Consider the following 16,449-nt stretch of genomic DNA (forward strand, 5'->3'; position numbering starts at 1 on the left):
CATCTGGTATTGCAACCCAGATCAAATTTTGGTAAACCTAGTGCATCCCTGAGATTATTGCCAGGCTTGAGGCTGCACTTCCAGGGAGATGCAAATTCCAGAGTGGGACAGGTGAGGCAGGATCCCAGAACAAATATCAGTGGGTAGCCATAACATGAAAACACGCATGAAGCCCTTAAAGGTGAAGGAGGAGGAACAAAGAAGGTTAGGAGCCATAAGGTAATATGGTTTAGCAATTTTCGTTACCTAAGCCCTAGGTACTGTGAAGAGAACTCTTTGGGACACAGAGAAGGGGACAGGGAACGATGGGATATACCTTGGGGAGGGACTTACTGGTACCACTGAATCAATGAAATAAAAATTAGGGTTTAGAGCCGCCCAGTAAAATGCCATTCAAGTATTATTTAAGTATCCCCCCTACAGAGGTAGCGATATTAATAATACCATACTTACATGTACCACAGTCAACTGAACAGTGGAGCAAGCATTTTATAGGTCCTTTTAAAGCTAAAGTGCAAAGAAAGAATTAGAAACCACTAACTTTTTTATTTTGTTTACTGTCTTGTAACTTAAAACGACCTTGCAAGATTCACCCCCCAAGCGACGTTTTACAACAAAGTCATAAGCCTCTGAAAACAGAAATTTATGATGGAAATGCTGACAGTCAGACAGTCAAGTATTGCACTGCTGGCGGGCACCACTATAATGCTTAACCTGAGACTACAAAGACAGTAGCATAAATCAGCCGGGGTCTAGGTGGAAATGGCTGTGTGTTCATACTATTCTTTTTCCAGTAATGTGGGAAAATTTGTCCAACATAAACGGTCATAAAAGCTGGTTACGATGCCATTCCCACGGAAAGACCCAAGTCAAGAGATTCTCAATTAGTTGTCCCTATCATCTCAGAGCAAAAGGAAATGTTGAGGAAATGGTTGTGTCCCTTTGAGAAAGTGCAGGGGGGTCTATAATGGGGCATCTATCCATCTTGCGGTGTTTGGAGTTTAGGCTCTATCCTTGTCTTTTTCCCTACCTTATGCTCTTGGAGCTTCCAGTGGGATGCATTTCTCCGCCTGGACATGTTTTTTATTAAACTTATCTCCTGCTTATCTGCACTTTATATGTCTTAAATGTTGTTTCCAAAGACTAAATTTGACTCAGCAACTGAAAGAGAGTGACAGAAAATGGGAAACAAGGATTTGAGCCCTCATGGGGTCATTAATTCTATATATAGCATTTTCACGTGGATTTCAGTAGAAATGGATTGATTCCAGTTTCCACTCAAGCAAAATGAAAGAGCCAAGCCTTTAATTTGTGTATTCTTTTCCTCAAAGGAAGCTGCGCGTCTTCCAGGATTTTTTTTCCAGGATAAAATAGGTGTCATTTAGTTACATCAGATTCCTTCTGAAATAAGCAGGTTTCTCTGTGTAGTGGAAGCGCCATAGCTCTGTCCGGGGAAACTGGTTCAGGCAGCTCAGAAAGGTCCCCTGGGTACAACAAATGCTACAGGATGGCCCAAACCCTCGGAGATTGTAACCTGTCCTCACTGAGGTGCTTTCTGCAGATCTCGTATATCCATCCGGGATAGCAGACAACCTCCCGTCGTTCATGCAAACAGGAATGAACATGAAAAATACACAAGCAAGACACGCTTAGAAAAGACATTATTTATGAGCAATGAGGACATCTTGTCAAAATGATTATCTTTTCCTACACTGTAACTGACAAGGGGAACATTATTTTTCATCACAAAACAGTTTTAAACCCCAAAGTGCAAGCATCTAGAAGCAATCGCTTACCAGTAAGCGATAAGCTGGGGACATAAGACACCTGAATCAGTTACAGGGGAAAATAAAATCTCAGGTTGTGGCCATATCAGACTTTTAGGATGCCTGGAATTAAATCAGCAAAATAAATTCAAGAAGTTATTGAACATAGCACCGTAGAAGAATGACAAGTGTGCTATTAGGAGGACTGGGTGCTAAGAAGCCTCATACTAATCAAAGCTATTTTGTAACTTTAGACTGTTAAGACCATATAATTTTCTCTGAGCTCTTTTATATCACGGACGGTTGATGTAGTCCTGGTTACCTAATGTTGAGATAATACTTGTCTTTTACTAAAATACAACTTTCAGAAGCGATTTGAAGATAAAGATGAAAAAATAAGAAAAAGCCACCTCTTTTTTAAGTATGTATGCCAGTGGGTCATCTTCCCTGTAGTTAAATATTTCTGCCTGATTTCTCTTCTACATTTATCTGATTCTTGTCGCAACTTTCTCAACCAGATTAAAGAACTACTTAGTACCCACAAAGATACTTACGCACCTCTGTCAGGCTGCCCCTCTAGTCATTTATTTTTTTTTAATAGTCTAAAGAAATTGAGTTCTCCACTGTGTATTCTAGCTGTGGCCTCAGTTCTTCAGACTTCACTGCAAAATACTAGAACTACCTTCCTACTGTCATCTTTGCAAAATGCCTTAAATAGTGAAGAAGCATTATTCCTGATTTTATTAATAAAATAATAATATTTGTATGTTGATCATAACCTAAGTGTGGTAGTAATAATCTTTAATCTTTAAATGTTTGCTTGCAATATAAAAAATACAGGCCTGTTTCTCGTTTACATTATTATTATTAAGCAAAGAGACTATAGGGTATATGTAAACCAAACCCACATTTTACTACTAACTGGTAATTACATGGTACTGAATGTTTCACATATAATAATTATGTAATCATCATGTTATTCTTTGTGTATAAATTTTATTATGTTGTTTCTCGACACTGCCTCAGTCTTTATAACATACATGTATAAGAGCTTAATTTTTAGAATTTTTTTTTTTTTTTTTTTTTTTTTTTTCCCCCATGGTGAAGGTTACCTAGTACTTATAACAACACATAATAACTACTTTGGAACCACTAGAGTCTTCGGAGAGAGTAATACACATTTTAAAAATTATCTTTAAAAGTATTTAACAACAAGAGGTGAACCTCAGATGTTTTTGTTTCTATTTGCCTAACATTAATCATATTTTTTTTTGTCATTGTTGTCTTACTAGTCTTACTGAATCATCATAAATTTTGTAAGCTATGTCTAGAAAAATGATAATAACAGTCTTCAGATTTTTTAAATGAACTCCGTTTCCAGTGGGATGGAATATAGTCAGTCTAGTTACTTTTAGTTTCGTGCATAGACACAACTGGAAATAAATTTTCACATTTATCTTATTTTGGGGGGGGTTGGTAGTTATCATTACATTTAAAAATATCAGAAAAATCTTGCCTATGGCTTTGATTTTTTTTTTTTTTTCCTGCAATGCATTTCTAGACTCAAAATAGTGCTCAGTTATATTGTATCTCCAAGGTGTATCTGAACATGAATTATTATCTAAGATTCTCTTTGGATCAACACCAAAAGCATACTGTTGAAGAGTTTGAAAGTAATGCATTGTGAATGATCTGATCAGAAGCAGATTTTTATTACCATGTAAAGCTGACGTCCTCACCTTTCCAGCAGGAGCTGAATAGTTGTACCTTTCAACAGAAATTTTGGAAGCATCTAATATCTTTACCTATCTCCCAGAATGTAATTTGCCACTTTTTGTTCCATCAATTGTGAAATAATAAAAAAAATCACTGAAAAATGGATTGAAGAGTGCTCTTCCCCCGAGTTTACCTGTGTTCTGCTGACATTAGAAAACCCGTCCCCTGGAGCCCAGCTTTTAACATGTTGTATTGCTGTTAGCGTTCTTAAATAGCAGGCTCAGCCATTTAACATTTTAAAATGCTTCTGTCCCAGACAATGGGAATAAACTCATGAGAAAAACATATTTTGTCCGGGTGCAGCCGGAGGGGAGGTCTACCCCCAGCGGACCCACTGCAGAAGGAAGGCACACGGGGACTCAGGTGGCAGAGACAGGGGACGGATGCAGTTGTTACTCAGCAACGCATCTGAAGGGAGCACGTATCGGCGGCTTTGTGTGCTGTGCTGCCTTTTCAAACTGAGTCGGTAATGCTAGTGTCGGTTTCAAGTGAAGCGTGTGCCAGATTACAGATAGCTAGCAATGGTATTTGAGAGCCGTTAATTGTGAAACTTGAGAAGAAAATGTGCGCCTTCTTTTTCAGGCTGCTTTTCGAGTGATGGCCTTTTTATCCCAGAACACTGTGGGTTTCACTTTTATTCTCTTCCCACATAAAATGCACAAAGTGCACTGAGTCTCTTTCACTTGGCAGCTTATATATTGCATTCTTCGCAGGGACTGCATTGGCTTGTTAAAATGTGCCCCATGTATTAAAATGAAATTGTCACTGCTGTGTGGTGCAACATAACATGGTTTGACACTAAGCGCCTGCAGCTACAGAAAACAGACTTTTATTGCATGTATTCTTCCCGAGACAAGAGTCTCTAAAGGCAGACATTCGCTTAGTTAAATCTGAATGAAGCCAAAGTGAACAATCTAAGTTGCTGTCTGCGCGCCTGTAGAAACAGCCCAGCCCACACGATATGCAGGGAAAACAGAGATAGATCCCAGAAGCAACAATTTTTAATGATTTCAGCTGAAATAAACTGACAGAAGACTTTGGTTGGAGTGTTGATCAGGATTTTTCAGAGAGGGTGTTGGGGGTAGTGGTCATTTTGGTCCCTCTTACCCTGGCAGACAAACCACTGCTCTAAACGCTCTGTTTAAAAGTAATATGCCTGTGAGTTAGGCATATTACTTTTCCCCAAAAGCATGTGATAGGAAGAATGGCAGATAAATTTATTTTTTTAAAAATCTCGATCAGGGAGAAGTAAGGAATATTTGTCAGTGGTGTTACTTTGCAGGGAGTACCTGGAGGTAAGAAGTAATGCATTGGAGGAATATCGAACCTAGCTTTTAAACATCTTTTTAGTAAGAAAAAAAAATAAATAAAAAGAGTATTTTTTTTCTAGCTTATAATTTTCTATTTCTCTCTTTCCTCTCTTCAGACATTTTTATACTCAGTCTGTAGCAGAGCCAGTGAACCACTGTGGCATGCAGTCAGTTTTTAAGACCTGAACAAACTGCGAATTCCCTGATGTGAGATATAGCCATGGTTAGGATTTGACCAGTAACTTTGTGCTCTTTGACTGTTTGCTCAATAATGTATGTACTAGTTCACTGTTAGTTCTCTAATGACTCAATGCTGAAAGTTATCTTCAGGTCATAAAAGATGAACCGGCCAAGATTACATGCGAATTACCATCTTCAAACAGAATTTGGCTTTTTGTAATAGACATACATACTGCTTATGTTTAGTTTTGCCCTACTGTCCATCTTTGCACGTTTGTTTTTTTTTTCCAACATTGATATCTCTAATAATTAAATAATAATAATTAATGTTACTTAATCCTCTGGGTTCTTCTCCAAATCCTGTATTTTTTTCATGCCATTTGAAGTTGTTATGGGTACATGAGGAATCTAGAAACAATTCTAGATTATTATGCTATTCCAGGCAGCAGATGAGAGCATAAAGAACGTCCTTGTTTGGGGAGAAACCCTGGAGCCAGGAGGGAGCTGCTCACTGACACTGCAGCAGCTCGCACACAGCCGGGAACACAGCTGCATGCTTTGAGGGTGGCAGGTCCTCCTTGCAAGCCACGCTGTACTGTAACGAGCTCAACCAGTTTCTCTGCAGAAGTCAGCAAGAACAGCTTTGAAGATTTCTCTCAGCATCTGTGCTTGTCCTTTTTTTTTTTTTTTTCCTTCTCTATTCCTTTTTGTTTTTGCTGACTGAGCACTTTCGTAACAGTTTAGTAGCACATATTGCCTCTACCCTCATCCCACCCTCTTCTCTTTTCCAGAATGGAGTCTACAGAAAAATGTGAAGTAGTAATTCAACATTTTAATGGCAAATATCTGAAAACCCCACCTGGTCTACCAGGTAAGTGTAGCCATCGTTATGATATTTAAAATTTACCGAAGAGTTTAGAATACAGAAATGCTGGAGTGTGTGTTGAGAGGGACTCACATCACTGGTTGCTGAGAGGGCATACGGTTTGCCTGGTTGAAGCCAATCATTTTAGACCCATAACAATTTCTTCTCTGCCCAAGTTTGTATTATTCAAACATTTATGTCTGACGGTTGTAAATTTAAGTACACATAAAAATCATATTGTCTTGCTGTTTCTCCCTTTTTTAATGTGCATATTGTGTGTGACTTTTTCCAATTTGAGCAAAGAACACACAGGTAAATGCCAGTGCTTTTCTAACAGCCTAGGAATATAACTAGACCAGCAACTGGTCTATATAATAGGTTATAAAATGGCCAGAATTTCACGTTGTTGTAGCTTTCTGTTCTTTACAGTTATTAGTATCAACAGCAGCAGCTTTTAATACTAACTGAGGATATTTCAAATATGAAGTGATTTTATACCATTTGTACTTGCAATGGCTTAATGAAACCCTGACATTTTCTGATGATATCCATCAAATATGTGTGGTATGTCCCTGCCATGTCAAAAACACAGTCCTAGCCTGTATCTTGTTTTTGAAATCTTCAGCTGTCATGTTTATGGTCATCAGCTGTGCAAAGTTTAGTGATCAGGTGCCTGAATCTTACGGCGTGACAGGACCTCCCTGAGGCCACAGATCTGTGAAGACTTCTCCCTCAAATTGTTTAAAGAGCTACTTGGAGTTCCTAGCATTAAATGAGCATAAAATCGTTGCACGAACTATGTCCTAAGTAATTCTCTACTTTTTTTTTTTTTTTTTTTTTTTTTAATTTTCATTATACTATTTCCTTTTTTGGTTACTTTCATTAAATTCCTTCTTATTCCTCGTCTGGTTCTTTATGCAGAAGATGCACTAAATTCTCTAATTAAATGAGAGCCATCTGCACAACTACTGTGTACAGTAATTGTATGCTGCAATGTACATATAAATTTTAGTCAAATCACCTTCATGAAAGAGTATAAAACTTTTAGTGCAAGCTGGAAGACTCAATTTTATGGCCCTCTTTTTCAAAAGAAGTCACTGACAGATTTTCTTAATACCAGCTAATGTATGTTATTTGTGTGAAGTGCAACAGACTCAGGCTGCATAGAACAAAGAGTAAAGCAGCACAGGTGGAGGAGACCTTAAACCGTTGGCATGCTTTTTCTGTGTGCATACATTAGGTCACAATAGTAATCTGTTTAATATCATAGCAACACCCAATGGAAAGAGTGTGAATAGCAAGGATTTGGGAAGAGCAGCTTCATCATTAGAATCCTGCATGCTCCATGGTCACATTCCCAGTTGTGTTAGAGAGGACAGATACTGTGAGCCAGAAATAAAGCAGAATATTTTTACAGTGCCAGAAACAAAAAGAACTACATGATAAAGAGTGAAAGCTAGAAGTTGAAAGCAATTATTTTATTTTATTTTACTTTATTATGTTTTATTTTTACTTTTTTTTTAAAATGATCTTTCAGTCAGGAATATGCTGGGTGTTCAACAAAAGTGATGTAGGACATCAAAATAGGAGTCTTGATAAGACAGAGTACTTATTCACATTCCAAGGGATACAGTGAAATTTGATTTTAATGTTTATAAGTTTCTCTGATATGTTTTTCTCTTGATTGCTGTGCTCACACGGTATTTAGTTGCAAGGATGACCTGGGAAGTGACTATTTTAAGTGTTCATTTACCTGAGTGCCATTTAGATGCAGGTAAAGTATAATGCAGCATGGGGCAAACCAGTAACTGAGCTCACTCAACTGTGCACTAGATACCTATCCCATTTCGTCCTCAGTTTTTGGAGGACAGATTTTGTAGCTCCAAACACAGAAAATTACAAATTGTCGTAGTGTATTTGATCCACATAAAAGATAATATTTGCACCTCGTTATTAGATTAAGGCACTCTTCAGATCTATATTTAAAAGATTTCTCATATTAATTTACCTTCTTTTTCAGAAGCCAGAGAATGAACATGATCACTTGAGTAGCTGGGTCGATTGAAGTGATACTGGCCACTCATATTATTTACCTTTGACCACTGCAAAAAGCAGTCAGTTCTATTTTCTTCTTCTTAATGTAGTTTCCCATAGAGCTTCTGTTTAGTTTATACTTCTGTGTTATGCACCTGTATTCAAACATTTCAGCAAAGGATAGAAGCATCTTGCTTTATCCCCCTCCTGGCAGTTGCTTATCTTCCAGCATGGAGAAGGAAAGAGAATCGAGTCTCCTGGAAAATCACACTCAGAGTCTGAAAATTATCCTCCCAGCATCTCAATAATTGGCATAGAAAGAAAATCATCTTTAGTTATTGCCGTGACCTCTTTATGGATTTCGGTTAAAAAATGAGGAACCAGAGAACATTAGTAGAAGTATGCAATGCAATCTGTTATTAACCTCTACTGCTCAAGACATGATCTTACAGTGAGAGAAAACTAATCAATCCTTTTAGGGTTAAATTGAATTGATTGTGGATATTCAGATGGATTTCTTTCAGGCCTACCACTGAAATGCAAGGGTCTTAATTTTTTGTCCACATACCTCACCTAAGCTCTCACATTTTGGTTAAGGCTTGCTATCTCGTAACAGGATGGATGAGGCCCATAAGAAAAGAAATCGACCTGGCTGCAGGCCGTTTGTTTTACCCTGCTCCCTGAGGCAGTGAGGTTATGGAGCAGACAAACTGTTTTGGCAGCTAGCTTCCATCCCCGCTGCCTTTCCCAGTTGTGTTCCCTGAGATGTGATGCTGGTGAGACAGTGGGATATATATGTGTGTGTGCATTTACTGTAGGGTAAAATGTTCGTATGTCATGGGGTGGTTGTGCCTGGTTGTCAAGTCACAATCAAAAAAGGACTGGAGTAACCTTCATGTGATGCTGAGCAGCCTGTCAGAAAGACTGGGCACCACAGCAGCTCTGCCTTTCACAATGAAAAACCTATGGACCTGTATTATATCCTCTTACAGGTCTATGTTAGACATTTGTTTTGAATACCAAGTACTTTCTCAACTACTGTTTCCTTCCAACTAAATGTAAATTTATTGGTTGGTTTGTTTGTTTGCTTGCTTTTTCACTCTCCAGAGGAGAGTAACTGTTACGTACGTGAGCATTTGAGCAGAGCCAGGAGTCACACATCTGTGCTGGCCTTGACTAACAATATATCAGGAAAGAGTAAAACCGTGTTGCTTCTGCAAGAAAAGGAGGACACACAGGGCACTCTGAGGGCTCTGTATTCTGTCCCTGCACAAGACAAAATGGTATCATTCCTTGTTGACTTTCTAACTTCAGCTACCATCTGTTGTCTGTTTTGTATGGCAAAAACTGTAGAGCTGAGCAGTTGCAGATCCAGGCTGCTCTGCTTCAAGACAGTGACAGTGCAAGGGTTATTTTCTGGCACTCTAAACGGTTTGCTAATCAGATGTGCAATGTCTAGGTAAACTGAGCAGTATTACATCCGTATTAGTGAATTATTCTCACTAAGGGTGCTTCTCTGTTCAACTGCTTGGCTTCACTCCATTCGGAAGGGAATTGCTCCACTGTCCTGCTTGCTCAACTAGTAGGCATTTCATGATGTTCAGTCTTAGATATACAGCGCAAGCTAATTGGTTGTCCCATAAATAATTAGTTAATATCTTTCCATTACTCCCAGACAGAGAAAGAGCATTTGTCTTGAGAAATCTGCAAAACATCAGTACTCAGCAGATTCCATGTGAAATTCATAAATAGTCTGAGTAGCTTTGGTTGATTATATATCTTTTTTTCTGTTTGTTTTTTCTTTTTTTCTTTATTAGCAGAGCTTCTCTGAGGTAAATTGACCAGGGCCTACTAGGCCTCTTTTTTTTTTTTTTTTTTTTTTTTTTTTTTAATAGAGAGTAGAGCCCCACTTGAAACTAATTGTTTAGGCCCTTTATTGCCCCTCTGAAAGAGAAGTCAGCAGATGAATACATCAGACTATAGCACTCTACATCTTAATCAAGATGTGAAGAACACTATTAATGATGAAGGTAGCTTGCCCTTGGCCTTCCAATGCTGCATCTCTTTTTGTTGGTGAATAGGGGGACTTTGATATGAAATCTTGCTAATCTATCATATTTTTCAATGACTGAATTGAAGTAAAAATGCCTATTTTTTCATCAGTAACAACCTAATTTCTCTTTGTATGGGCAAGCATTGAGTACAGATTTCTCATAGTTTTTGAACTGTTCAGCTCCCACTATACCTGGATGTCTTAAAAAAAAAACAAAAAAAAAAACAAACAAACAAAAAAAACACTCTTTTTGAATAAATTCAACAGCTTAACAAGTTCTTACTTTCCTCTCTGGAATTTCACAGGAACATGCATCAGTTGTGGTAATTATCCTCTGCTGATACATCCATTATGCTCCCTCACAGCATTTTCTAGTAATTATAGTACTTCCTAAATTTCATTTGCTTTGTAAATACTTTTGATTGTCAGAGGCCATTTGGCCAATTCCTATCTCAGCAAAAATTTCAAGGAAGTGAGACACATGAATACAGTGTATACTCAAGAATATTCCTCTTTCAGAGTGGCTCTGTGTGGCTTTTACTACTACTTTTTCTGCTAGGTTATAAATACGTGATAAACAGAAAGAGGTGGGAAGTGTTATGTATTTTTGTGTAGGTTGTATATTTTCGTGGAGGTTAAGTACCCTACTAGTAACAAGTGACTGTGGCATTATGGGACTATTACTAGAGCAGCAACTCTTAAATAGAAAGAAATTATTTTCAACAATACAGATGTATTTGCAAATACCTCAGGTAGCAAGATCCTTCTGTAAATAAATATCATTATTGGTCATGCATTTTTTTCTTCAGTAGGGCCAAAGCACTACATTGCTGTGGACTTGTTTCACCAGAAGGAACAGGTATTTTCTACCTCTCTCATTAGTTTCAGTATTTCTCTAGGGTCATCTCCTGGATTCTCTAAAGTCAAAGAGTAAATTCAAATGTTTAATCTTTGCCTCAGAGAGGCAGACTTAGAACATGGAGTTACATATTTAAGAGCAATGTGTTTTCTAGGAGATCATGACCAAGAGTAAATACTAGAACTAAAAAATAATCCAGTTGAGGGTTAATTGTGCAATGGATAAAAGCAAAATTTTAAGCTATTTGTCTTCTTATTGGGTGAACAACTGATACATTGTTTGTCATTATTGACGCTGTAATTTTTTTTTTTGAATGAATGAACTTAAAAAGTGTTATTTGATAACTTCTTAGCCCTTTTGTCTTAATTTGCTTCTTTAACTTTTTGGTCATTTACGTCTCTTGATTTATATGAATAACCACTGAAAAACTATTCTAAAACTGTTTTACTGGGGACTTTTCATCACTTTATCAAGGTAAGTAATGCATTACCATAAATATCCGTGTCTTTCTATCTCTCTGTGCATATATTGATATATATTTGACATTTTAGACGTGACAGAACAAGAGACAAAGGTAGAAACTAGATACTGGTTTATAGTTAGCTTAAAACAACTATGTGCTACAGAGAACTTTGAATAAACTGCATTCTGCTGAGTTTCATACTGGTAATACTCTGTGGAGCTGGTTTAAAAAGAGGATTATCTACATTGTTATCCTCAAAAAAGATCTATGTTCAGAAAAATAAAATTTATTTCCCTCATTTGTATCTTCATTTCCTTTAACATATATGATATTAATGTTATCTGGATCTGTTACATTATCTACCTTCTAAGAATTCAGTTTTGTAAATATTTTCATTGTTATCTGCTGAGTTCAGTAAATAAATCCTTCCCTACTGTATCAGAAATATGATCCTTGTAAAGACTTCTGTAAAATAACTGTTAAACAAATTTTCTGTTTCTTTATCCTGTCTCCAATTCCTGGCTGTCATTTTTTATGGAATTGCTGTTATCTTTCACTTTCTCTGCTCTGTAAGTGCATGTGCTCAGCTCATTGTTAGCTGAAATCTCTTTTACATCTCAAACCCTATAAACATCCTTTTGATTTCTGTCAGTTGATAATAAATAAACAGTCTTCATCTGTGACTGTTTAAGTCTTTAATAACTTCTGTTATTGTCCTCTCCGAGTCCTGGTGATGACCACAAGATCACTGTAACTCATTCTGCTTTTCAACCCAGGTGCTCCCCATGTCCTCAGCGGTGTGCAGGCAGCAGTCCCCAGCTCAGGTTTCTATGGGAAACTGCTCGGTGCAGAATGGGCTCTGTGGACCCCTTGCCCAAGTTGTGTTGGATGTTAGGAGGTGCCCGGTGGCATATGGAGAACAGTGTGATTCTGGGGAAATACAGTTTGATTGCTCAGACGTTGTATAAGAGTTAAAATCACATAGACTTTGTAGGAGATGGTCGTAAAGATGGACTTTCTCCCAGGAAACTATAGGATGGGTGCAGAATTAGTAGAAAACAGAAAACCATCTGTTTAGACAGCGCTTCCCTAGTTAGGTCTCTGTGGCTTTGTCCTGTGGCTTGTGCAGGTATGTGTGGTATGGCCAGCCTCACCAGTGCTTCATTTTTTGTTCTCCCATTTAGAGCTGTGACTGTCATGCAATGCCAGCAGAGGCTCTTGGCCTTGCCCTCTCTCTAGAGCTCAGCCAAGTAGGGCTTGTCCTTAATCCCATTTGAATTGACTCTTCAGCCATAGATGTGCAATATTTTATGACTTCAACTGAAATTGAGTGTTTCTTGAACCGTCTCCTTCATTTCAAAGACAGAATTTAAAAGTCAGTGAATAGTTGTGTTGCTTCATGCCACATTCTTGAGAATTTCAAATGTGAAGTATGCCATTTCTGATCACTGAACAACAGAGGTTTCTCCATCTTTAGCTCCTTTAATTTTTTTTTCATTTTCCCAGAGTTATGTTTAAATAACCAGTTGTTTTTTGCTGAGCTGACATTCAGGTAAATGGTTCTGGTTTAATATCACTTATTTCCATGTCTTGCTGCAAAGATCCATTCAAATCTCTTAAATTTCTTATAATTTGAAGATTTTGTATTCTTTAAAGACAAAGGGATACTGTTTAGGAAAAAAAAAAAAAAAAAAAATCACCTATCTGCTCAGTACTACATCTTAGTTCAATTTAGCTCAAGCATGACTCCCTTTGGTTAGCATGATACAGAATTAGATGTCTACCCAACAACCACCTGAATAGCAGGTAAGCACTTATTTCTTGGATGAACATGAGTCGGTTTAATTTGTATTTTGGACATTAGGAGGTGTGCATCAGTGCCAAATCACATAGTTTGTATTCTTCAGGGAATTTGTGTGAGAAAAGACTTAGTGCCAACTTTGTCTAGGGCTTGATTTTCCAGAAATATGTAAAGATGTTGTTGATGGGGAAGGTCTCAGAAAATCTGACATGGTACATTTTTGTTGTTGTTTGTGTGTTTTATTTATGCTGGTACTTGTCTGTAAGTTCTGAGGAAAAGAACCATATGGTTTAGTATTTTAAATAACCTTAGTATGAAATGTTGACTTTTGTAATCTGGCTGTATAATTAATGAGAAATCCTTTCTTTTTTATTATTATAATAATAGCAATAACAATAACAACAATAATAATAATAATTTATAAAATCATTACTATTATTTTGTAACTGGACGTGGCAAAAAATGTGTAAGATCAGTTTGTCTGTGGTATTGCAGAAATTCAGGTTGTGATGTACAAAACAGCATTACTGCAGTTTGGATTAAGATCTTTGGGTTGTTTTGTAAGACTGAAGTTAGAGAACAATATGGTATATAAATGAGAAAAAATCATTCCTTTTTTTTTTCTGTCACAGTATCACTTGTCATATCTTTCCTAATATTTCCAGAAGTCTGCAACATAAATGGAGAGTTGCATTCTCTTGTTATTTGTAATATCTAGTGGTAATGAACTGTGTCACAGTTTATCTGAAGTCATTTTAATATATACATTTTTCTTTTTACCTCAAAGTGAGTTTTTGCTTTGAAGAGTGACTATGTAAATCTTCTAATTCAGCAAATCTGTTCCATTTATATGCAAAGACAGATGTATCTGCTGATGAACAAAGCAGACCGTTCTATATGTTACTGCTGTGGAACCAACGCAGCTGAGAGCAGGTGCACTGAGTTCTGTCATGCTCATACATCAGCAGCAGAAATGCCGACAAGTTTCTGGTCCAGAGACAGTGCTGTTCCTTGGATGCTCTTGTGAAATCCAAGACCAGACAGACGAGTTGTGCAGGTGTTAGAGCAGGCGAAATTTATGAGCCAGAAAGATTCACAGCTTGAATTTCAGATTGTTTAGGTCTAAAGGGCTGGCAATTTAAAACAAGGCAAAACAAACAAATAAAAACATGCAAATCAGAGCATGAAACAATGTGGAACATTGTAAAGTCATTTGTACATGATTCAGATTTCAGGGAGGAATTCTGCATTTGCATCAACTCTGGCCAGCAGCAGCACAACTCCTCCTGTTTCTTCCCGTTGGCATAACTCCTCCTGCTTTTTCCCCTCCTGCATTACTTTATTAGTCCCTTCAGGATACTTTAAATGATGGAATACATCTGCTTTGCAGGCCCTCCTGCTGCAGTATAGCATTGTCACACCTGAGCCAACTAGTTTAAAACTCGTTTAAAAAGCTAACTTGAGCAGGGCATCAATCTAGCTGAGCACAGACTAACCTCTTGAGCTAATGGTGTGTTATGCTCAATAATATCTAGCAAGTGGTTTAAATGTTCTTTTTATTTATTTATTTATTACCAAGGGGAATGATTTCCCTTTATAGAAAAATTTCTTTCTTTCCTCCTCCTCCTCCCTTCACTCACGCTTTTCCAATAGCTTTCACGTCACATTAAACGTTTTGAAATTTAAAGTATGGAGAAGTTTCAGTCAAGGTTTCAGCCTGAGCCTTTGCTGTGTAAATTCCAGCTAAACTGAAGCTCAACAGTATACAAGTAGAAACACTCTGCATCCTGCATCCTTCAAAACATAAGCCTTTCCTTTGCTGCCAGAGGAGCATTGATAACTGGCTTCTACCCTGAGAGCATGAAGGGGCATGACATCTGTGAAGTAGTGTGTAAAAAGCTTTCCCTTTTTGGTTCATTTAGACAAAATAAGATGAGCAGTATCACAACAGTAGTTTCCATATGTTTTGAATACCAGGAGCCTCTTGCATAGTTGAAGACCATCTCTCCCTTTTTCCCTCCTAAAATAGTACTGCACAACAGAGAAAACCAATTCATCATAAAAGCACTGGGAAAGCAGGAGTCTAACATTTTATTGGATTTTTTTTTTGTCCCAACAACAATGTCATTATAATGGTCAGCAGTCTTTAGCAGCTGAACAAGCCCCATTTCTTGGCTATTTCTGTTAGTCTTTCTTGTTTGAATGGCAGTGTTTGATCACGACATCATAGAAAGGCCTTTCCCAGGTTCAATCAGAGGAACTTGAAAGAGGGGCGAAAGAGCCTTCATTTTACTATGACTGCTTTAGTGTCTATGATGTGCCTGCAATTTACCTTCTACAACGTAGGAAACTTCAAGAGGGAGGGGAAAGGTGCTGGTTGACTGATTCTACATTTATCCTTTTTCTTAAAGCTCATTAAAACAGCATTTTGTATGTACCATTTCCACCACCACTCCATATATAATCCCTTGATTATGTATAGTATTTCCAGAATTGCTACTATTCAGCAAATTAAAAAGAAACCAACAAATGAGAGAGGAGGGAGGAAAAGAGTAATTTAATTTTACTATTGCATTGATACTGTATGAGAAAATACTTTCCAAGCCAAATTTTGCCAGCTTTATTCCTTGTAAGACCTTTCTCTTAAAAATAACAGGAATTCCCCCCCACCCCAACTATTAGCAGAAAATATTGCAGTTTTTGTGCGTGGCTCTTTACTTACGCTATTACCTTACTGAATACAGTCAGCCTCTTCTGCAATTAATTTACTGATTACACTGAATTGACTGATTCTGAGTCTTAATTTTTCACTGGCTTTTTTCTTTTTTCTTTCTCTCTTTATGTAAATATCTAAACTTTGTAATTGAACATAAAGTTTTATAGTTCATAACAGTTATTCGTAAAGTTTTAAAGAATGTTTTGTATCTATTCAAGTTAAGAAAATGTGACCCAGCAGCCTACTGTCTGTCCTTGTCCAAATTACCACCTCCAAGCTCACCCAGTATAGAAGCACCATGAGTGTCTGCTTTCCAGTGTGCTCTCCCTCAGGCAATTCTCCATCAACTGAGTTTTACATTACAGTGTAATGAAAGCCCCAGCATTTGGGATTTTCAAAAGAACCCTGCTAGCATAGGAGTAAATATATTGTGAGAGTCTGTCTTTCACTGATGCAGGAGTTGATGTCATTGGTTATTCTCACCTCCAATTTATCTTATTTCAGACTAGCCCTGAGGGCTGGTGGCTCTGATATAAACCAGGGAAAATTGGGTTGGATTCTGTAACAGCAGAGATTATTCTCCCTACATGTGAGAGGCAGCACCAAGAAACTTCCCAATTCCTTAG

The 16,449-nt window shown here is 37.5% G+C and overlaps 1 protein-coding gene and 1 long non-coding RNA gene across 5 annotated transcripts in view; one reads left to right on the plus strand and one right to left on the minus strand.

The window, feature by feature from the left end:
- The window catches only part of RBMS3 (RNA binding motif single stranded interacting protein 3), a gene marked incomplete at its 3' end in the record, with an annotated part of 439,521 nt that overhangs the window by 290,184 nt on the left and 132,888 nt on the right, over positions 1–16,449 (plus strand). For all 4 annotated transcript variants that reach the window (XM_084510551.1, XM_084510552.1, XM_084510553.1 and 1 more), the window contains exon 6: positions 5,824–5,903. In XM_084510551.1, the coding sequence (XP_084366677.1) occupies positions 5,824–5,903 (80 nt within the window). The remainder of the gene's footprint in view (positions 1–5,823; positions 5,904–16,449) is intronic.
- The window catches only part of LOC311432298, a 660,648-nt gene that overhangs the window by 149,160 nt on the left and 495,039 nt on the right, over positions 1–16,449 (minus strand). The gene's annotated exons all lie outside the window — the stretch shown is intronic.

Source organism: Aythya ferina (genome assembly GCF_964211825.1).
Source record: "Aythya ferina genome assembly, chromosome: 2".
NCBI lineage: Eukaryota > Metazoa > Chordata > Aves > Anseriformes > Anatidae > Aythya > Aythya ferina.